Source organism: Oryzias latipes, chromosome 16 (genome assembly GCF_002234675.1).
Source record: "Oryzias latipes chromosome 16, ASM223467v1".
Classification (NCBI taxonomy): Eukaryota; Metazoa; Chordata; class Actinopteri; order Beloniformes; family Adrianichthyidae; genus Oryzias; species Oryzias latipes.
The window spans coordinates 18,184,351-18,208,473 of NC_019874.2; the positions used below are offsets into that span (position 1 = coordinate 18,184,351).

Below are 24,123 nucleotides of genomic sequence, written 5' to 3' on the forward strand. Positions count from 1 at the left end.
GTAGAAAATAGATATTATGACAAATTTGTCACTTTTTGTGCTGATCTAAGCACAAAAGTTGATGTTGTGCGATGATAAATAAAGATCAGATATCACTGGGATTTTTGTGGTTTAGACCAAAATTCTCAGCTTCTGCATGAAATTTGAATGGCTGCATGAACTGGTATTTGCATGAGCACCATGTGTTTTGTACATGGAAGTTGTTTCTTACGATACAATTTCATAGCTAGTATAGAATGTGTTTTGAGAAAGTCTTGATTACTTTGCTTAATGATTATCCAACCTGGTAATGGATCAGGGGTCAGTGCTTTCGCAGGAGCATTGAAAGACACAATGTTTTCAATAAACATATACATAAGCTAGCAGATTAATAATAAAATAAAAACACAAAACAGTACTTTAGATTGTTCCTGTTTATTCTCTTAGTGCTTTCTTGCACCAATTCTCAACCTATGTTACACAAATGTATTTTGACCTTTAATAGACCAAAACTTTCCAAATCAAAGCTCTAACAGGCTTGATTAAAGATGCAACGTATCAAGGCTCTTATGGACACATCAATATGATGCAAAATAGATGAAAACAGCAGGTGAAAGAGCAAAAAAAGTCTAATTGTTTGATTGCTTCTTGTACAATAAAATAACGTTCTCACTGAGAACTCAGATAAACAAGCACGTTTTTAACTGCAGACTTTTACAAACAAAGATGCCAGCACTTTACCCATTTCATCTTGACAGATGTGTTTTAGTGATTGTTCATATTAGGAAAAGTGATTGAAAAACCTAGAGGCTGACGTTAATATTTACGCTTCTTCTCGGTGTGAGGACATTTAAGGCTCGTGAAATCAAGCAGAGACACGTGTTTCATGAACGGCTTGTTCTGCTGATCTTCTCTTCAATATTGCAAATCTCTGCTAAAGTCATCGGTCACCATCATCTTGTAAATCGGGAAGTTCAATAAACCCACAATGTAGTCTGATATAGACAGAGACAGTCCGTGTCCTCAAAACGCGCCACTTCCTCCCGTTTTTCTGTTGTAATGACAATTATTTTAGGACAAGGACACTGGGCAGATAAAATTAACAGTCTGTTTGCTGCAGTCTTTGCCTCGCTCCAGAGAAGCATGCAAAGAGGTGGTAGATAGAAGGCAAATGGGATTCATCCATCTAGACGACATGGCTTGTTTCCCCAGCAACGGAGGGAGATCCTGCTCTGTTGGATGCTCTGGCACGAGTTGTGATCCCCTTCCAGCTAAAGAGGCTTTCCTGTTAAACAAGAGAATTTAATAAGAGAATGTATATGACTTCTTTTTATTCAGTCCAATATAAACAGTGGCTGACCTGAACAGTCCCTAGAGAGTGTGCCCAGCCTCCCGATGAGTCTTTCACGTGGGGTCTCCCTCTTATGGAGGTGGAGACCCCTGCTGCGTTGGCCTGAGCTGAACCGTGAGGTTTAGCTGCTTCTGAGACTGCAGATGTTGACGTCTGTTTACACACTGCAAGGTCAGAGTCTGTATTCTGAGCTGGGGCTGTGACCGCTTCCTCCTCAATGGGAGTTTCTTGAGAGCCCCCGAGGACAGAGGAGGAGTTGGAAAGTGGGGGAACCGATCCAGAGACAATGCTGAGTGCAGGGCTGTTCTCCCCTGAGGTGCCAGGAGGCGTGGGGTTATTCTTCTTCCTGCGCAGTGTGTCGATCCAGCCGGTGCTGTGTCTGGATGCAAAGGAGGCTAGGCCCAGAGACGACAGCCTCATGTTTTTCCCAGATGTGATCAGCTCTCCAAAGCCTTCTTGGTGTGCAAAGGCGTAGCCTGACCTCCTGGAACCACCACGAGCCCCCAGCCGACCCTCTGACACGCTGCCAGTGCCGCGCCAGACACCTCCCATGCTGCGACCTGCTGGTTTACGCCTTTTTTGACGCACCAGCTGAGTATAACGCACCTGAGGACGACAGGGTACAATACCATATAAAATGTTTTTTATTGCTAATAATGTCAGAATTATTTTGAAAAAGACACAAAAACTCATATTAAAAATTGATAAATCAGAAAAATGGCTAAAATATCAAAATTGAAAACACTAAGGTCAGAATTAAAAGAATAGAAAATTAAAGCCTATGATAAATGTTAAAAAAGTCAAAATTGCAAGACTGAAGTCAGAATTAGAAAATTAAACACATATTGAAACAAAAATGGTCGCCATTCTAAAAAAATAATCCTGAGATTGAATGTTTTTAAATTTAAAGTCAGAGCTCTAAGATAAAAGTTTCTCAAAATAAAGCCTAACAATTCTCAAAATAAATTTAAAAAGCTGTAAGGAAAAAAAATTGAAATAAAATATATAAATCTGAGATTAAAGCCAGAGTTGTTAGATTTAAGTCAGAATATAATGAAAAAGTCTGACCTTTAATCACAAACATTTTTCTTAAATGATCTGTAACAAATACCACACACATTTTCTTTTCTATCTTTTTTTTTGATTACCCATCTGCATTTGAACCCTTTGATAAGATTTTCTTGCTATTTTTTTCCCGGTTGGGACCCCAAATATTGAATTTCTCCTTTCAAATGTAGCAGTGATGCAGTAAGCTGCCCAGTGAAACTAACAACTTCTCACTTAGCAGAGAAACTACATGTAAATGAGATCAGGAATTTCCTCACACTACCTTAAGAGTTGCTCTGCTTGATTGACCAGTGATGTCAAAAACGAAACTTTAATTTATTCACACTTCCGTCATTTGGGTACACTGATCAATTTAAACATTTGCAGGGTATTGAGAGTGCACAAAACTTGTGACAGCACAAATTTGTCATTTCACATTCTCCAATAATGCTGAATATGCATTTAATCATTGATTTATAAAGGGACACACTGGGAAGACAAGAGTGCAGAAACAGAGGGATCATAAAACGAGAACTTTAGTTTCCTCACCGTGTCTGAGAGTTGAGGCTTGAGGTCCAGCTTGAGGAAGCGGAATGCCAAAACTGGAACTATGCATATTGCAGTGGCCAGCGCAATAGTTAACCACACAACTGGCTGCAACAAGGTGTTCTGGGCACTACCTGTACTCACAAACACACAAAAACATGAACAAGTGTTGATAAAAACCTCTTTTTTGCTAACTCACTGAATGAAATTACTTTAAACTGCAAATACACAATATTGCCAAAAGTGTTCTTTCATGTGATGAATTTAAGTAACACTATTTTAATCCATAAGGTTAAATATGACGTGGGCACACCCTTTGCAGCTTCAACAGCTTCAGCTCCTCTGGAAACATTTTCTAGGAGGTTTAGGAGAGTTCATGGGAATATTAAACCTTTCTCCCAGACGCACATTTTTGAGGTCCAGCACTGATGGTGGACAAGAAGATCTGGCCCACAGTCTTCAGTCTAGTTCAACCTACAGGTGATCCATCAGGTTGCGGTCAGAAGTCTTTGCAGATGGATACAGTTCTTCTACCCCAACCTGACTCATGTCTTTGTGGACTTTGCTTTGTGCACTGGTGGGGTTATGTTGGATCTCAACTGTTGCCTCAAAGTCACATGGCATTGCTAACAATCTCTGGATCAAACGCCCATTTACAAAAAAGCAATCCATAATCCCCCCCTCCTCCAAACTTCCCACTTTGTGCAAGTTCTTGGGTAATATCTCACTCCTGGCAACTAACAAACCCAAAATTGTCCATCAGATTGTAATAGAGAAGCGAGGCTCCTCACTTCAGAGTATGAAGGATTTTATACACCTGCAACCATTGAAAGGATTCTTATGATTTGTATTGTGAGAAATTGCTTTTAGTAATAAAGCGTGAAGCTAGAGACACACTGGGCATGTGACGCGTGTTCAAGAACACACTAAACCATGATCAATTTTGGCAGTTTCATGATTAAAGGGGACGTCATCCGTACGTCACTGCCAAATCCGAGACCCCGATTGGTCAAAGTTTGACCGCTTAGAGCCTGAAAATGGTGTGGCTACATGGAAACGCAAGTTTTGAACGCAAAAACATTTCTATAGACTTGTCATTTGAAGTGGCCGATTCAGCGCATGTTGCTGAGGGCCGTGTGAACATAGCTTTAGTGTTTCCGTGCTATTTAATATAGATCCACTATTCCACTATCACCCTTACCGCCGTATGACTCAAATGTCAGAGATTACAAGACACTAAAACACCCTTATATCTGACTGAAGTTTGCTTTTTGAAGAAAAAGCATGAAACTTACCTACAAAGTGGAACTGATTGGGAAGATTTCTGAAGAGGGTTTGGCTGTGCAGCGCAAACATGATTGTGAAAAAGGAGCCCAGAGAGCCCCACACAAACACATGGTTGAAGACAGTCCAGAATCCCGTGTCCAGAGCGATCTGTAAAACCATGCAGACGAGATTTAAGAGACCAGGGGCAGTGCATGCTTATATGGAGTTCAAATGAGTTGAATACAGTTGATTCCAGCATCAATCCGGTTTCTCTCACCTGCACACTGACCACAATAACCAGGGCTGTTGCTGTTGTGACCGCAAAGCTCTGGTAGTCTGCCAGGGGAACTCCGTTGCTCTGAGTGGCATCTGACAGCACAGCGTAAGGAACAAAGAACAGCACCACTGATGTATAGATGCCCTGAGTAATGCAGATGAAGAACTCTCTCTTGTTGAAGAGGAGATTGAGCTGCCCAGGTTCATACAGCTTGGGATATTCCAGGCTTCTCTGATCTGGAACATCCTGTAATAGAGGAAGTGAGAGACCTCATCAGCTATAATAAGACGAACAATGGTAAAAAGGCAGGATAGTGGTCTAGTGGTTTGAAAAAGAAAAATGCAAGCATAAGCATGTGAAGTCAAAGCGGGAAGAAAACTATTCATGGGGGACGATTAAAAATAGATGGAGAAACAATGTGAAGAAAAAAAATGAACAGACACTAACTTAGAGCTTAACGTAGTTTCCCATCAGACTTAAAATTGCAAAAATACTTGTAGAGTCTAAAATTTGTGAAATAAAGAATACTAGTTGTAGAATGTGAGCTGGAATGCAAAGGAGCAAACATTAAAGACCTGGTCAAACATCCCCATGGCCAGCACAGGGAGGGACGTGTACACAATGTTGTACAGTGTGATGAAGAACTGATCATACACCGTCTATAAGAAGGAGACACACATACAGTCAAAATGGAGATAATGACCCTTCCCCAACCCCTGCTGGTTTGTGTGTTTTCTTCTGACCTGGGCAGAGAAACCACAGAAGAAGCCAAACCAGAAGTGCACCATGGTGAAGGCAAAGTTCTTGTAGAAGAAGTAGCAGAGGAAACGGCACATGCGCAGGTAGGACCAGCGGCCGTGGACCAGCAGCAGGCGCTGGAGGAAGCGGAACTGGGCGAAGGAGTAGTCACTGGCGAGAACGGCCTGGATCCCCTCCTGCCCGGAGATGCCGACACCGATATGAGCACCTCACGGAGAGATGAAGGAGTAAAACCTGTCAAATTAGGTTTTGTAAAGCTGGAAATGCAAGACTCCTCATTTATGCAAAGAAGAAAAAAACAAAAGATGTACAAAGAATCCCAATTTATGGGCTTAAATGCTAAAAAGGTTAAAATAAAAAGAGTTTTAAAGCATATGCATCAAATCAATGTGTTTGTTTTTTTAAACAGGAAATATGAGCAAAAAAGATGTATTAGTTGAAATAATAATAAAAGGATTTCAGGGTGACACTCCTTAAAGATGCATCAGAGAAAAATTAATAACGTACAAGTAACAGAGTACATGTTCCATCTTTTTATGTTTAATTTAATGCATGTACCCTTAAAGTGACATTCGAGCAAAAAAAGGACCCAGCAGACTGTGGTTGTCACATACTGTCACAGACTTTTGCATGTTTGGTTTTGTTAGGGCAGCAGCATCCAGCAGCTCAACATAACAGATAAACAGATAAAGGATTTAAAAAAAAATCTCTACAAGAAGACAAACAGAATGCAGAATAAGGTAGAAATGTGCAGCATTGCACGAGCTGTAAAATGTACTTCAGAAACAACAAAGTGTTTGTCATAGGAGCTGCAACAATTACATTTTATCTGGAACAAAAACAATCTCCATTAAACTAAATAAAAAATTTGTAATTAAGGAATTATTTAGTTAACTTGACTGATTAAAATAAAAATGATATATATTTATATAAGAAGAAGATAAACTGTTAAATTATTCAAACAATAGTCACATCCTTCATAACTAAAAATTCACTGATTAGCTCAGTTACCTTAACTTTTTGTTATTTAACTGATGATATGTTATTTAACGAGCCATCACTTTGAGGACATTAGTGATTCATTTGGATAATTTTCATAATAATTAACAGCAACAACAGCTCAAAAAAACAAAATTCTGTGTCTGTAAAAAAGAACTACAAACTGAATAAAAACATTCCCTAAATAAGCTCACACAGCGTTTCATTTAAAAGAATTTAAACTGAAAGTTTAAATTCAGACCACTAAGAAGCAGAAGTTTGTGTTTCAGTCTTAGCACTACACCCATGCTTGTGTTTGTGAGTCTGGCTTCAGAAGTTCCAGGAAGTGACCCAACCCTTCACTGAGATACTGATTGCATTTCTTCTTTCTTCTACACGGATACATTTCAAGAAACGTAAATGTAAAAGTGTTGACATAAAATTCAGCCACAAAAGATGTGGCAACTTTTGCACAACTCTGACTAAAATAGAGGATAGAATCAGGAGTTTTCATTAGTCTTCACTTTTAGAAACATTGATGTTTGGAGAAAAGACCAACCTGTTGGTAAGAAGGATTTGGAAACACTGCAGTCAGTAGAATCCAGTTTCTAAACTTACTGACACGTCACAACACGTGCAACACACATCTTTCCACACAGAGCCTACTTCTGCTGAGAATGTTCATAGCTTAAAGACAGACGAAGAACTCGATTCTCTGTCTTCTAACAATAATCTAGCTACACTTCTTCTTCCTAAATGTCACGCATTGATCCTTCCCTAGTGGCAAAACTCACTTTTGATCATGCTGACATCGTTAGCGCCGTCTCCTACGGCCAGAGTGACGGCCTTCTTATGCTTCTTGATGAGCTCCACCACCTGGGCTTTTTGCAGTGGGGTGACCCTGCAGCAGATCACCGCTTTGCACGCACAAGCCGTCGACAGAAACTCTTCCTCCATGTCTGGTTCCAGGGCGTGAGCCTGAAAGAGGACGGAGAAGAAGAATCAACATTCGAATCTGCACTTGAATATTAGATGAAGAAAACAAGAGATCATACCAGGCTGTGACCGCTGATTACGAGGGCAAACTCTCCAGAGATGCTGTCCATGAGGTTTGAGGGAATGGGAGGAATGGGAGGACACTGAGAGGGTTTCCTTGCTCCTTCTCCTCCTCCATCTGCTGTTCCATCTCCTGCTTGTCCTTCCTTGCATCCATTTCTCATAAAACCTGCCTCTGCCCATCCCTCTATCCCTTTCCCTTCTTCTCTGGCACGCGACAGCGCAAGCATCCGTTCCCTCGCCCTCCTGGACAGGGAACACAAACTGAGCGTCATCAGTGTCTAGTGATAAACATTTGGAAATGGAGTCCTCCCTTTCAAAATCTTGGTACACTTTAGTGTTTGCTCCTCTACAGGAAGATTTAACCTCTTACATATTGACCCTCACAGTTGAGTGTGTCTGATGGACATCACAGATAAAAACTCATCTTTCAGTGGGACAACTTAAAGTATCGGCAATGGTAAAATACTTTCTAACTCCAATCATGTGTGCATTTTTGACTTTTTCTTGCTAATATGTATGTCCTTTGATGTTCTAGTGTGTATTTTACACATGAGATTTGGGAGAATCTGCACTAAAAAAAAAAAGAAAACTGACCTGAGTTCATGACGAACACTCTGAACGGTGTGTCCACTGATGATGATCACCTCAGTCATATCATCTGTTAACATCTTGCATGAATATCCTATGTTGACAGCTGTCTCTGTGAGGGGGAAAAAAAGGAGGAAAGAAAGAAATATATATTTATATTTGTTGTTTAAAGTTGTCTAAATATTTGGCTGCTTCATTTTTCCACTATGAAACATCTTCCTACTAACAGAAATTGATTATGCAAAGAAATGTTTTGCCTTATTTATTTTCTTTTTCCAGGATAATCCAAAGGGGCTTTTGCTGTGTTGTGTAAAAGTACAGCATCAAATTCTACTATACGGTGTATTTGCACATAACAATAAGTCATTTGATCCAAGCAAGCCTTAAAATAGGGAAATACAATCACATATAATCAATTATACCCACTGTTGCATAAGAGCCATTGTTATTTTGATCACAATATTCTAAAATTTAAGGCAGTGAATGTAAAACCAAAAACAAAGAGAAGCAAAAAAGAAAAAAAAAACTATGTTTAGCAGCAGATCTGGTGACCCTGTGTGGAAAATTTCAGGTCAGTCTGGATGGTAACATCGCCTCTGTTCGCTGAGGTTTCTGAGCCTTTTTAATCAAAGTTTACTTTAAGTTAAATCCCAGAATTTCTGTCTAGCTGAGGCCTGAACCCCACAATCATCACAGCACCATCTTTCTTTTCTTTTGATGTCCCTGCAGTCATTATTTTGCTCACAAACATAGTGGTGCATTCTTTTTATTTTACTAGCGAGCAAAACTATGTTTAAAATTGACTGTATTGAACACTGCAGTGACCGCCTCACCCTGCTTATCCCCGGTAAGAACCCAGATCTTAATGTTGGCCAGCGAGAGGAGAGCAATGGTTTCTGGGACACCTTCCTGCAGCTTGTCCTCTATAGCAGTGGCACCTAAAAGCTAGGCACACAGAAATAAACAATGCATTTGTTTCACACAAACATACCTAGCTACAGGCACACGCAAAAATTGCAACCTGTTTGAAAATGGTAATAAAAAGCAATCAAAACTTTTACTGTTTATGATAGAACAATACATTTTTTATTTAAATAATAAATCATAGGAAATGAATGGATTGAATAAAAAATCACAAATCTAAAAAAAGTCATGGAAGAGACCCACTAGCATTTCTTGTTCTATTTTGTCATAAGTTGCTGCCAGCCTGTCCTCCCTGCAGTCTGTGGCCTTGTCTGCGAACCGGTGGCTCTCTGACCAGGCCTCCCACTCCTCCTCTGAAAGGTCCCTATAGGCCAGAGCGAGCGTCCGCAACCCATCTGCTGCGTACTCCTTTAACAGGAAACCAAACAAATAACACATCGCGGATTATATCCAATTATGAATATTTTATTCAGAATTTTATTTAAATGCAGTTTGAGCAATAGGACACTAGATGGCAGTGCAACATTTGAACTGTTCTTGCTTCCTTACATTAAGGTGGTCAGAAGTGATGCTGATCAGTTCCTGGTTGCAGGGTTGGAGCCTCTCAACTAGCACAGTGTCGGCTCCTTTGCAATACAGACGGATCCGGCCCTCTGGGTTACGCACTGAGTAAATGACAGTGATAAAAAAAAAGAAAATTAATAAAAGAAGTCCCTTTAAATGGCCAGATCTCTCCTCCAGAGCTTGCTTCCATGATGTCATTTCTTTTTATTACAGAAAGTATGACATGACTCACAGAGTCTATTGAAATTTGATGACATTTAAAATCTGTAATCACTATTAAACCCCCCAAAAAAACTGGAGAGTTAAATTTATCTTTGAATTTCTTCAAAGTCTATAAGTTCCTAATCAATTTTACTAGAAATGCCAATATTTTTGCTTTATCAAAACTTCAAAATTGACTTGTTATTAAAAAAAGCATAAAATCTATAATCAAGATAAACAATTAATAAGATTTCCAAATCAACACAACTTTTTATCTTGATTTCTGTATCTAATATCGACTTTCCTGATCTCCAGCTGACAAAGAAACTCTTCCACACCTATCACTGACATCCTCTTGCGTATGTTGTTGAAGTCCAGTATGGCCAGCAGTGAGTAGGTGACCGTCTGACCCATCTCTGTGGTGGTGATGGTACCAGGTGTTCGAGAGCGAAACACAAAGCCGAAGTTCCGAGCTGCCGTCACCAGAGCACCCTCATCTGGAGACTGAGCTTTATAAACCAGCTCCCCTGTACAGACGGATGAGAGAACTGTAAGAATAGAATGTCCAGGTGCTGTCCTGGAGGCGACTCCCCTCTACCCACCTTCACTCTTCTCCTCACTCATAACGGTGTGACAGAGGGAGAGCAGACGGAAAAACTCGTGCGTGTGCGAGTCTCCCACTTTAACTGACTCCAGCAGCTTCTCGTCATAGAAACAAAAGTTTGGATCTGCCAGGGGGTTCAGGGGAGTGAAGTTCAGCCTCTGAGGATTGGAAGATAAAAAGTGAGAGCAAACATGAAAAAATGCAGTGTGTGCATAAAAGAAAGTTTTGATTTCAATTTATATCAGTAAATATACCCACCGTTGGCTGTATTCCCAACGGGCCTGTTAGCTCACCTGAAAGAAAGACAACAATGATTTCCATGAGAAGTAACGTCACCCAGCACGAGCATTCATGAGTGTATCTACATACCATATGATTGTCCATTGATGGAACACTTGTTGAAGGTCATGATGTTCTGAGTCAGAGTCCCAGTTTTATCACTGAAGATGTATTCAACCTTAAATAATAACGTACAAACCAATATCAATTTTTTTAACTGTTTCATTATTTTATCCTGACTGGAGATTTATTGAATCAAAATATCTTGTTCTAGATTGGCCCAGGTGTCATGATTGTGTTGTTTCTCTTTTGGCTTTTCCCATCAGGGAATGAGTCGCATGGTAAACTTGGCAATGTTTTACGCTGGATGCCCTTCCTGACGCAACCCTCTCAAAGCAACCGGGCTTGGGACTGGCACAGAGGTAGAGAAGGGAACAGGGAGCAGCCCGGAGTCGAACTCTGGTTTCACGGACGGAAGGTGCTGCAAACCAGCACGAGCTAAACCGGCTCCCCCAGGTGTCACGATTGTGATTTCAGAAAATCTATTTTTGTACTTTTGAGGTTAGGTTAGTTTTACTTCTGTTTGGTACTTTTTTATACCTTTTTAATACCTTTTTTGTAAAAATGATCTATAAATTTGTTATTTTTGTTTTCTTAATTCAGTTCGCATCTCTGCAGGAGAAGTCTGCAGGATCTTCCAGTTGGCACGCCACTGTCCATCTCTAAACTCCATGAAAAGGTCCCTTTTCAGCTGCTCTTGAGTTGCTGTCAGTGAACCTGCAAGTTTCTTGTTCCAGTGTGTGTTTCTCAGTGTTCAGCTTTTGAACTTCCTGTTTTAGCAGCACCTGCTTCTCTATTGCAGTCCTTTATTTGAGGCCATGGCAACATTAATTACAAAGAAAACTTTAATAAGTAAAACTTTAATTGGTTTTGATAAAAATCAACTCACAACATGGCTCATTTCAGCTAAACTGTGTGGCTCAATAGACTTGAACGTGTGAAGGAAAAGTGGGCCACTTAAAAAAAACGATTTTTCATCACAAAATAATTTTATTTAATAAAACATTAAAAATAAATCTGATAAAAGCTATCAGCAAAAGTATTTTTACATAATCATCTATATGCATTTGTTTTGTACTGACCTTTTGCTGGAATTCTAATGTTGTCCGTAGCTTTTTCTGACATGTCTATGCATATCTCTTGTTTTGTGGTTCATCCATCTGGATGTGTAGTTGTAGTGGATGTGTAGTTGTAGAGTAAGATAAGCTCATTCTTCTCTTAAAGTCCTGTTATATCGCTTGTCCGTCCTGGGAGAGGATCCCTCCTTTATGTGGACATCCCTGAGGTTTTCCTTTTTTCTTCTTACAGAGAAAGAGGGTCTAAGGCAGGGATGCCCCGTTTAGCTTAGTCTGTTTAGTTTAGTTTAGTTTAGCCAATACCTAGTGTATTTGTATTAGTATATGACTAATTTCATGTTCTTATACAATTACCGGTATGAAGCCGGTTGAGACGACTATTGTTGTAATATTGGGCTACACAAATAAAATTGAATTGATTTGGATTGAATCAAACTTATTAATGACAGTTATGATTAGGTATGTTAGGGAACTCACTGTGAAGTTTTCTTAATCGGAGGCTTTGCCCCACCAAACATAGCAACCATAGACCAATCAAATCAATTCTTAATTGTCAAGCACTGCTGTGGCAACAGTTTATATTGTTTGCATTCACTGGCTGTTAAGAGCTGAGATGCTCTAACCTTATGTGGCCCATTTTACCTGATGGCCCTGTTAAGCTGATGTCACTACAACTATAAGTCAGTTTATTTTTAGACTGTTATTGGTAAATAAATCTTTGCTAAATTTAAGGTGTTTCAATATTTTTTGCTCCCATCACACATGTGTTGTCTGCTGTTATGGTAGTTGGTCGTTTCTACATTATAGTAAACAAATGGTATTTTTCAACATCTATATAATCAATTCATTTCATTTTTTTAAATGATAGTGGTTGATTTGATTAACAACTTGCCTCGGACAGATCAATCTGATTGGATCCTAGGAATATAAATCGATTCCTCAATTAGGTTAACTAATCGCTGCGCCCCTACTGCTTAATGAGTTGGTGAGTTTGAATATGGATTTCATTGCTTTATTATCGTGTTGTTTGAAAGTTTAATGTATCAGTAAGTTTCTCTTTTACTGCTGTTAGTGTAGCTGGCAGTCTATATCTGTCTGCTCGTCCTGCAGGTCGTGTGACCAAAGTGGAGCAAAAGGAGAAATGTGTAGTTTCTGTTCACAAAGGCTGTCAACACCACTTCAGCTCTGCTGTTCAGTTTCAGGCAGAAGATAGAGTCACTCAGACCACAAGCTCTTAAAGCGCAGAGACACAGTGATGATCAGTAAGAAAATCTATCAGCCCTGCAACACTAGGATATTTATAGAGTCAATTCTTTCCTCTCTGAGCTAACTTCATTTAAGAAAATCAAGAGGGAAGTGAGGGACAAGACGCCGAGTTGAAGAACACAAGTGTTTAGAATGTGACTGGATCTGTCTTGTTTTAGAAGTGACGGCCAGATGTGTATTTACTTCCAGCCTTGAAAGCAGTCTGGCAACAGAAACTTAGCAACAGAGTGCCCACCTGGCCCAGTTCCTCATTCAGTGTGGTGGTCCGGGCTTCAGCTGCCGTGTTGCACTGCGAGCAGAACATCTGCTGGTCCCAGTTGATGAAGTAGCTGTGACCCAGCCTGATCACTTCCACGCTGACGAGCAGACAAAACAAGGAGGATGATTTTTTCCCTTTGGATTCTGTGCATCCCATCTTATGATTTACTACACGCCTTCCTACCTGACGTAAAGAGAAATGGGCACCACTGTGTTCAAAATAATGACGTAGGACCAAAAAGAAAGGAAGGCTGAGAACAGGAAGTTGTCCACAGGAGGGTCCCAGGGAAGGAAGCTTTGAAACAAGAAGCCCACTTCTTTCTCCCATATTGCGTTGCCGACAGCCAGGATCCCCCCCATACACACTAGAAAGCCAAAGATCTGAAAGATCCCCAAAAATGAGATGTTAGAAACTAAACCCTTTATAGACATTTCAATAAAGTTCACATTTAAAACTAAATTCCTGACACTCAGAGGAAATCTACAGATATATAAAGTAAACGTTTTTGGAGTCTTACCCAGAGGACCAGAGTGTTCATGAGGCGGTCAATGCTTGTGCGTTTGAACTTTGTGCGACCGCTGTTCTGCATTAGTTTGGTATCTGGACCTAAAACAAGCAAAATGTCAATCCTGGCCGAGTATACGCATTAAAAAGACATTAGACATGAAAACACTCGCAGACACACCTGCAAAAATAACAAGGCCATAGCAGGCCTCCGTGTTGCGAAGGACGCACCCTCGAAGCAGCATGTTCTGGTTAGTCAGGGGGTATTTCTTCTCCCTCCAGTAAAGCGTCCCACAAAAACGATCTAACTTGTTGTTGGGAGGCTCACACATCACTTCCCCTTCAAACAAAAGGGACACAATAAGACAATATACTTTTATAAGTTGCTTCCACTTGTCAGTTAACAGTCAAATGCAGCTACTGCAAGACACTTTCCCCTCCTGCAGTGTGATCCATCACCTTCATTGTGTTTTTGTGCACGTATTTCAGAGGCAGAAACCAGAATACTGTAAGGCGATATGAAGCAGTGAGTGGGTTGCTGTGCTGCAGTAATGCGTTTCCCCGGGCAGGTGAGAACTGTGGGGAGTGTTTTGCTGATTCAAAGCTCTTTTGCTGGTGGGTGGGCGATGACATTCATTGGTGGCAGTGGAGGACAGAAAGTCAGCATAATCGTAAGCAATCTTTCCATCAATTGCAGGAACATGCAGTAATAAAACAAATGAATCCCACTTGCAAAACAACCAAGACACGTTTTGTTCTGTGATCTCACCGTCAAATGAAGCCAAATGGTTTGGGTCACACAGTTCAGCTGTCACCGAGATGGACTGACGCACCTTCATGTTTGTCTCTCTGCACACAAACATTTAGTCGTGTTGTCCTCCAGCCTCTGCAGATTCTGAAGATGCGATTTAAAGAATGAGTCGCTGGACTTCTTACCCATCTAGCTCTGCTGTCTCGATGTAACACAAGCCATGAGGTTCACTAGTCGACAACAAGAGCACATCAGCCTGAAAACAGAGAAGAGATGTTTGTATTGACTGCATGAGACACACAGAATAGCAGCAATTCTGAAACTGAAAACCTCATGAAGGTGACAGTATGCACAGCAATCGGATAAATGCAGACTGAGTAAATCCAGTGTAATTTGAGAGTTTTGTGGGTTAAAATGAGCCTGATGGAATTACTTTAGTCTGAGTGTTTCTGACACTGAAGTACTGCTATTATACTTACTGCCACAAACTGGTTGTTTTCCAGTTTTATAATATCACCAACTCGAACATTCATCCACTTTTCATTCTGCAGCCTGCAACAGCAGCAAACCACAGTGACTCAGTTCTGAAGCATCTTCTAAATAAACACTTCTGGTTAATCAGAATCAGAAAAAACTGCAACAGATTGAAACTATTGACTTACGAGCCTCGGATTAGAACCTGAGACTCACGATTGTTCACCTGGTTGTCGCTCTTATGGCGAAACTGGAAGACAAAGACAAGAGGTGTGTTGCAGGACTAATGGGCAGCTTTTCCTGTTTGTGAAAGTGTGGTGCATGAACACATCCTCACATAGTCATCTGTGGCATCCTTCACTGCTGTGATGCTCAGGACCAGAGCCAAAGGCACGATGGTAGTGAACCAGGAGAGGGAGGAGATCTGAGGTATCAGCTGAAGCACAAGGAGGAGGACAGGGAGTTTGCATTTAACTCTGAAAAATACCACTAATATTAAATAACACACATCAACCTCAAATATTTATTTCACTTTAAATGTATTTTTACACATAAAATGGGACTTTTCCAAGCAGCTGGGTTCTAGAGAAATTTACAATCCAAAGAAAATACACCTTCACATGTTCTCACCTGCAAAATAAGCAGAAAAAGGAAGTAGGTATTGGCTACTTCCTGGAACTGTTCAAACAGGTTTACAGGCAGAAAGGTGACGATGTTGTACTTTGATGTCACGATGCAGTTACTCTGGATGGACAGGAGATAAAGAAACATCAGAATTATTTTACTTAGGAATATCTTCCCATCAGACACTAAATAAGAGACATTTTACAAATATTTTAGTCTAGAGTGAACAACATGGGGTTTCAACATAAAAATAAAAGATAGAAAAAAGTAGCCTTGTACAAAAAGAAAAATTGGCAGATAGAATCACAGATGTTAAGGTTAAGTTGCAACAAGTCGGCAACGTGGTTAAAATCACTACAGACAGTTGTTCAGAACGTGTAATAACAAAACAACGAAAATTCCATACTAAATTTCTAACATCCTCTGCAGCTTAAAATTAAAATTAAAAAATAAGAAGTTAGTTGTGAACTTGCTCCAGAATTTATTTATAATTTTCTGTCTAGGTTTATTATCCTTAAAAATTGACAGGGATTAAATATCAAAATATTGATTTTGTTTTCAGATAATGTTGTATTCTTTTACCCCTTCATACCTGGCTTTATTTACAATCATATAAAAATATGTTCTTCAGTGTTTTTATAATTCAAGATCATGCAAATTGGAGTCCTAGATTAAATGGTGCATTGCATATTAGCAACATATGATATAAAAACCAGAAAAAGGGCTATAGGAGTGGTCCGTTTAAAAGACTATATCAGGAAGGCACCATTTAATCCGGTGACCTAAATATCTGGAGAAGAAGCAAAGTTTGTTGAATAAAACAATAAACAAGTTTTGGATACATATCTACCTTTAAATCTATGAGGATACATTTTTTTTATTAGTAGGTCTTCAGTAATTAGTCTCCTTTTATCCAAACAATTTCTGAAAATGTGTTTTTTAAATTTAGATCCATACTGAGATTTGAGATTTGATCTTATGAGATTAATCAAACACTTTTTAATTCATCCTTAAAACAGAGTTGTTTTGTTTTTATCCATTTACATATAATGCTGAAATCTCCAAAGTAAGTGGCGTAAACAGTTCCTACCATGGGATATAAGCAGTAGACAACAGACGATGCTCTTACCGCATACTGAAACTTTTCATTGTACTCTCTGTCATTGGCTTTGACCTTCCTCTCCTCCTCTGGAGACACAAAGGGGAAAAAACAGACAACTGAGCAAATCAAAAGCACAAAACAAGAAACTGAATATTATAATCTGTGCAACACTATTTATAAATGTCAACTTTTCAGCATTATTAGCTAAGTCCAAGTCAGACATTAGTTTAAGTTTGTTTGAGCAAAAAGATGTCATAGAAATGGCTAAATGTGCATAATGTGTAACCAAACACTAGTACTCTACGGTCCTTAGATTTTCATCCAAAAACATAAATGTTTAAACTTGAAAATGTAAAAAGAATCAAACTGAAACTCTTCTTGTTTTCTACACAGTGCCAAACCTCTGACCACTGACACTCTGTCATCCTCTGGTATTCAAACAGGTACTGTTTCCCCAAAACTCTAACAATGACTCTTAGCTCCTCTAACACTAATAAGCTACATTTTTAGGTAAAATATCTCGTCCATGTGTGCAAACATAGGGTCTGCACACTTTTAGAAACTGTAGATTTTGAGATGCTTTCACTCGGAAAAACAACTCTCAGTATCGGTTTAGAAGCAGTAGATGCAACAGGAAGGGACATCGCACAGCAGAAGCCATCAACCTATAATCACAAGCCAACATATAAACAGAACCACTGTGGTTTCCTGTGTCTCTGCAGTTCTTTCGCTGTAAAGCTTTCAGACTCCTACAAACATGAAAGGCCACATTTGTAATAAAACTAGCACATTACTACCTCTGTCCTGCTGAAGACTCAGATCAGTTGATTTACAAAGTTCACGATTGAGGTTGTCTCAAAGCGCTACAAGGATCGGGTGTTAGCAAAAGAGGTATTAATGTCTTCTTTAAATTGATAATACACATAAATAAGGGGATGCAACTGTATATATCTATTTTTATCCATCAATGCTCTCGTAAGTCTTGAGTCAAAACTAAATTGATTTTATTAGTGTTAAGGGACGTTATGCTAAAAGTATAAACAAAAAGAAATGAAACATTTATTTTATTGATTTGTTTATTGCAGTTGCAATGTTGCAAACGCCCCCTGCATTTCACTGCTCCTCCTGAAGGTCATCATGCTGTGTGATCTGGCATCCAGGGCTCAGACTGCAAAGACTGCAAGTATCTCTGTCCTGGTATGGACCAGTCTGCACCTGTCAGGTCAACCCTGAGCAAGCTAACCAGCCTAAATGCATGAGCATCTTTAACAAACTGTTGACAAAGTGCTTAATGATCTGACAACGTCTAGGGCATCAGAAACACTGATGCAGACTTTCTTCGTACAGGAAAACTCTGTGTCAGTATCACTCTGTCCTTGTGAAACTTTAAGACCCCCAATTTTATCAAGACTAAAACCATAAAAAATAACAATAATTGCTAGTTTTTTTTTAAAGTTAGAGTAAATAAACAAATTTGTCTCAATTCGAATGTGCTTATTTGTTACCCTCCGCTGTCTTCCTGCCTCTTTAACACCCTTCCCTGATGGCCTGTGCTCATGAATCAGGCAGCAGCTGATGACTGCAGCCTGATTCATGAGATGCTAAAGTCATTGTTGTGACTGAACCAGAGTCAGACCAGACTCTGCAGGAAACTGGTCATATATTGTGGCTGACCTCATAGGTGAAAAGAACCAAAGGAGTCAAGAGCATAAGTTTGTGCTCTTGTACTGTGTGATGTTTCTTTGAGGAAAAGCCAGGGACAGAGTAGCAGAGGTAGAATGACAGAGCACATCCAGTTTTCTTTGTGATTGAGGATTGGGAACATGCAGAAGCAGATCGGTGGCGCCTAGAGGATTGATTTGTGTCACAGGGAGCAGAAACAAGAACAGACAATTCCTAGCACCGAATTAAAATTGAAAGATGAAAAAAAAAAGCTGGGAATAACTATGAGTCATTTATTATTTTAGTATCAAGAAACAGAAAAAAGAATGGCTCTTATTTTGGGATGTGATGATGTGAATATAGAACAGTTGGTACAAAGTAAGTTCCAAAAATATAATTGAAATAGAAATCCTTTATGTGGACAAAAAAGTGGAAACCAGAGCGATGAAAAAGATGGAATGAAAGTTGGATTCACTTGTCATCATGGGTATGACGGATGAAAGAAGCAGCCACTGGTCGGTGCCACTCAGACTCGTACCTGTTCGCCTCTTTCTCGCCTCTCCTCCATCACATTGGCTCTTTTTCTTTTTGTGCAAATGCAAAACAACTGGAAACCATATCCCCGGGGCTCCTTTCAGCACTGTCATCCTAATTTTCTTTCAAACTAACGAACTTCGGAAGTGCGCTGAACCGACGCCTCTGACCCTCACATCTGCGCAAGGACGCGCGGATGGGTTGGATTAGTAGGACCGTTCCGTCCCTTGCCCCTCCGCCGCTCCCTCTCCCTCCTTCCAAAAAGCAAGTGCAGTCAGGAGCAGCATGGGCTTAGACCCCCACCCCAACCCCTCTGCTCCACCAGATAACTGCACCACCCTTGACTTGGTGTGGCACAAAAGTTCAACGTGTCCCGTATGATACAGCTCCACCGAGCAATTAAAACTATATCAAGTATCCGCTACATCATAAACATGATCCAGCATTACGTAATCACGTTCACCACGTTTGTGTTACTATGGAATCTGCCTCTGCAGGGACTTCACATCGGAGGAGGCGGGTGAACGTGGAAACTAGGCACCATTTTGGATCTGACAGCTACACGGGGACTATTGCTATAGACGGGGATTTGGACCCAAAATGTCTGCTGTAGGGAGGCAGTTTCCCGCTAGTCGGACGGGACAGAGGCGCACTGCAGTGGGCCGGACCGGGACAGGTGTATGAGCACGTGCTGGGAGGGAGGCAAGCCTCGTGCGTAATGTCAAAGAACAACAACAGACTTCATTTTTACTCATTTTAAAACACATTTGGAGAAAATATGCCATCAAGTACAATAAACACTATATAAAAGAAGACTTTAAAAATCCTCTATGTTAGAAAATCCCCAAAATAAGAAATGTTAAAGACACACTCCGATAAAAACTGTGTTTTTAGTGTTTTTATCATGGTCTTTCTCACGATGGAGGATATAAATGTATAGAAAATTAAGCTTAATATTGCATTTCTGTATATATATTTAGTCAAATAGTTTTGAATCAGTAGCAGACTAAAAAAAAATGCCATTAAAAGAGCTTGAAGCAGTGAGTAAACCCTACAACAACAACAAGCCACAAGCTCCCTGCTCTACTCCATTCTGACGCATCCACTTGCAGACAAATAAATGCATTTATGTCTTTGTTTTCCTTGTCTAAGCTGGCATCTGGCTGGACGGTTCCAGAATTGCTTGCCATTTTTTTGCCTCGATAATGTTAGGGTTGTGGGTGTGAGGGGCTGTAAGCTAGAGCAAGAGAGTGTAAACAGATTGTTGATAGGAAGTGCGGGCAGGCTCACTCCATGCCAACAGTCCTACCCACAACTTAGAGGCAAATTTTTAATCAACTCCTGCCACTTTGCAGAAACTATCTCCCAGAAAACAACAGGTTTTTTTAATGTTGACTCAAAACAGCATAATCACGATTAAAAGACTACTGGCAAAATATTTTTTCTAAACAGTTCTATTGATAGGTAAAAATGTCTCTTATGTGTCTTATAAACTTTCCATGACCTGTCTGGTATCTAATTTTTCCAAAAACATCAAACACGAGCTGTTCCTCTGGTTTAAGGGTCTGCAAACTTCAACACGAAAAGAGCCATTTGGTCCTGTTTCTTTTTTACCAAAACTCACCAAGAGCGCATAGTCCCACCATGCAGAAGAACACACCTTAATAATGTTTTTGTGGTCATTAAGCCATTCATTTTTTAAAACATTGCTTTTAAATATTGCAATAATTGAAATATAACAGTGTTACATTTTTTCTATATATAATAATTTTTGACAGCAGGATGTACAAGTTCCTTTCAAAATAAAACACATTTTGTGTCAAACAAGATCCTCCTACTGCATCAGATTTACGTGAATTTAAAAAATGATACGAGGAAACCACCATGACATGTAGAATCCAAATTTTAAAAAGATCCATTCATGTGAATGCCATTATTTTACTGTAATATTGTGTGTTTTCTGTTTTTAATGTTAAAGCGCTTCGAGCTTCACAAAATGCATCAGAAGCGCTATTTTATAAATAAAGTTTGATTTGATTTGATTTACAATAAGAACTTAGCCTCTGGACTACAATTAGACACTATTGTTCAGCAGAAGCTATGAATATGTGCAAATTAACCCATTATTTATTCTATTCGTTAGCAATTTTCCTATAGGGCAAACCAATGTGGCTCTGAAGCCTCAGGTTGCAGACCCCTGTTCTTACTTCCTGATCCTGTCAAAGAAAACCTCAACATTTTTAGCCCAGACACCTCCAGCGTTGTCTTTTTCTCTGGCCCATTGTCTCTAAACCATACATGGCTGGTCTCCACACTATCTTCTAAACCTTTTGTTCTTGCTGACCCTCCGGGATTCCTACAACAATCATCTAACATTACCCTCTGCATCCTTCTTGCTCACACCAACCCTTTGGTCTTCCTCTAAGCTTTTCACCATTTCCAACCTGCTTTTACATGCCTCTTCTTCCTTCTTCCCCACACCTGCATGTAATAAACATGTTACGTTTTTCAAGCGCTGACCTGGAGGAAGTCTCTTTCTGAACATCTCCACTCAGCTGGTGTCCTGCTGCTGTGGCCCATGAGACTGTCTGTCTGTCTGCAGAGGAAGTGAAAGAATCAGAAACATCATTCAAAAAAAGAAAGACATTATTACTTGCTGGACATACATACACACACACAAACACACACACACACAAAACCCCTCTAGATTATCTGGTTTATTGGAGCTTTAATGCGGAAATGACATTAGGTAAAGGAGCTGAATTTGTCCATGTTGTGCCTGGAGGCAAGGAAGTTATTTAGGACACTGTTTGTGCGCTGTGATTAAGTCTCTCCACCTAATTTATGCTGAACCATTACTATTACACACTCCATTACTTGTGTTCGGTGTGTTCCGTCTGAGCTAAGTGCCAGCCAGGGCTGAAAGGCAGAGGATGACAGATGAGGCCGCAGAAATGAGGCATTAAAAATCTTTCTCTTGGGTTTAGTGGTGCATGCTAACAGACCCAACACGGCAGACAGGAGCTAAAGACAGTGAGCCTAAAAATCAATATTCTTGTGGAAGAGCCGCTCTGCCTTTGTCCATGCGAGTCGGTCCGATCAGTTTTCAGCCACTGACTCCAATGTTGGTGTTTTCTCTCTCAAGATGGGCCCATTTTCCTTGCTCTCTGGTCACCTCAGAGATAATACCAATATGTAGAAACGTGAAATTTCAAGACTCCCCAAGCATTTAGCACCTCCATGCAGCTCCGGAAAATAGAATATCTGAAATGTAGAATTTGGGAGACACCTGCAAGAAAATCTGAGACTTTTAATTTGAAAATCACTATAACCTTGTTGATCAGGATGGGGTTTAAGGGATTGAAAAACTTTGCTTTAGATGTTGCTTAAAAAGCAAATAAAAAACATGTTTTTATGGCAAAACTTTAGTCAGATTTGAAACCTCTTTAGGGAAACAGAACTTTATCTGTTTTCCTAACATGAGTCTTACAATCAAAAAATATTTAAAATGTAAAATTTACATCTTTAAGTTCAGGTTATTAGGTTGTGCTTGCTGCACTCATTGTGAATTAATGTAAACAATTCATGTATACATTCAATAATGATTCTATAATGGAAAAAATATGACAAAAATAAGTGCAAACTGGTGTAAAAGTGCTTGACAATGAGCATAAATTACACTTATAGCCTGTTTCCAATTTTTTTTTAAATCTTCTTACTTTAGCATAATAATTTATGTCAGTTTCAATTCCTTGTATTTGTAATTTTCATTCTAGAGACCGCTTTGCTTGGCTGTAAAAACCAATTTTCCATCCTTTTGATTTAAAGCAAACAATGAAGAAACTTTCCTTCATAAAATTATGTATTCTGAAATTAAAAATGAGAAAAAAGCCGTTTTCTGGCTTGAAAATTTCTAAGACGTTTCTGGAAAGAAAAACCGATTCATAGTCACAGTTATTGTAATGCAATAACTGAACTTTCATGCAACTGGATGCTGATAGATATTTACTAAAACAATCACAAGTAGATATGTTTTCTGCAAATTACAAAGTTTTCTACCTGAGGTCCCAATCCAATGTATTGCAGCTTAAATGTTACAAAAATAAGCCTTTTGCTGCATCTTTCTCTCCCAGGAAAAAAGAGCAAGTTAATGGATTGGCAACCTATTTGACACTGTTGTAGATTTATTTAAAATCTCTATCTTAGAAAGTAAAAAAACAGCCTCCCTAAATAATATTTTTGGGCCATTTATTTGCAGTCTCTACAAAAACGTATAGTCTTAGCAACGTAAAAAATAATATACTTTCTGAATAAAGCAAATATTGCATGAGCAGTTTTGTCAAATATAGCAGTTTATTTCTTTTTTAATATAACACACAATAAAATGGGCCAATGTTGTTGTCTCCGTAAAGAAGCATGCAATGCCAAAAGGAAACAACAACAAAATAGACACCAAGCAGATGACCTACATTGAAAAAGGTCACTTTTTACTTGAAGATTTCCTCTTTGTGTGCGGCTCGTTGACTGACACATTTTAGTGTTTTGATTGTTTTTACCTCACATTCATATGAAAATATAATTTACATGCCAAACATTTTCTCAAACCCAAAATAGGGGAATTAGAGTTTAGGTAGATTCTGTACATCACGCAAAACCAAAGGAAACCTCTGAAGTCTGGAAAACCACAGATGACTAAGGTAAGACTAAGAGGACCTTTTGGGGTAACTATGGAGCCGCTCTGAAGACAGTATGTACTTTCATAAGGAATAATTTAATTACAGAGCTCTCAAAGTGGCTCTGTTTGACCATCCATCAGATACATCACAGTAAATGCAGTTACACTGATGTGTCTGCGGAGACATGAGCAACTTTCACTTCGAGTTTGATCAAATGTGACTCATACAAATGTACAGAGACTCCTTAAAACAATGCATGTGACTCATACAAATGTACAGGGACTCCTTCAAAGCCCCCTCCAGTACACAGCTGTCAAAGCAAACATCAGGAAACAAACGCGCCTTACCGTTTGGAATTGGGCGTTAAAAAGTGATTTGTAGAGGAAGTTCTCCCACAGCTGCAGCCATGATGGACGACCTGGAGGCAGAGCGAAGAATCAAGGCCACTGAGGTGCAGAGGAAGGCAACGGGATACCAGGGATGCTCTGCAAACATGATCCGAGCCTAGCAGGGAGGGACCGACTTCAATGAGGAGAGAGGAACCGCACATGGGGGAGGAGGAGGGGGAGGAGGAGGAGGAGAGTTTGAACTTAGCCTTCACTTTCTCCACCTCCATTTAAACACCTCATGATCTCCAGGAAGAAAAGTTACGAGAACATTTCTTTTAAGAATTGGACCGTTTTGTTTACTTTTGCCGCACATGCGCGGTGGGG

General features: G+C 39.7%; 1 protein-coding gene across 2 annotated transcripts; it reads right to left on the bottom strand.

The window, feature by feature from the left end:
• Positions 1-395: 395 nt before the first annotated feature.
• atp8b2 (ATPase phospholipid transporting 8B2) lies at positions 396-23,935 on the bottom strand. Of its 2 annotated transcripts, XM_020710209.2 has the most exons (30): positions 23,758-23,935; positions 21,255-21,330; positions 16,566-16,624; positions 15,443-15,556; positions 15,150-15,248; positions 15,001-15,062; positions 14,818-14,890; positions 14,524-14,594; positions 14,357-14,436; positions 13,769-13,927; positions 13,601-13,689; positions 13,267-13,463; positions 13,060-13,180; positions 10,513-10,600; positions 10,402-10,436; positions 10,142-10,301; positions 9,878-10,066; positions 9,324-9,439; positions 9,018-9,182; positions 8,684-8,795; positions 7,857-7,962; positions 7,259-7,505; positions 6,998-7,181; positions 5,210-5,433; positions 5,042-5,125; positions 4,467-4,712; positions 4,219-4,357; positions 2,927-3,057; positions 1,340-1,936; positions 396-1,264 (listed from the first exon to the last, which is right to left on the bottom strand). In XM_020710209.2, exons 2-30 carry the CDS (start codon positions 21,277-21,279, stop codon positions 1,166-1,168), a joined length of 4,071 nt encoding a protein of 1,356 aa, XP_020565868.1. In that variant the 5' UTR covers positions 21,280-21,330; positions 23,758-23,935; the 3' UTR covers positions 396-1,165. The 2 variants fall into 2 exon arrangements, with proteins under 2 accessions (XP_020565868.1, XP_011483577.1); XM_011485275.3 differs by lacking the exons at positions 21,255-21,330; positions 23,758-23,935 and adding an exon at positions 18,739-19,188.
• Between the last annotated feature and the right edge of the window lie 188 nt (positions 23,936-24,123).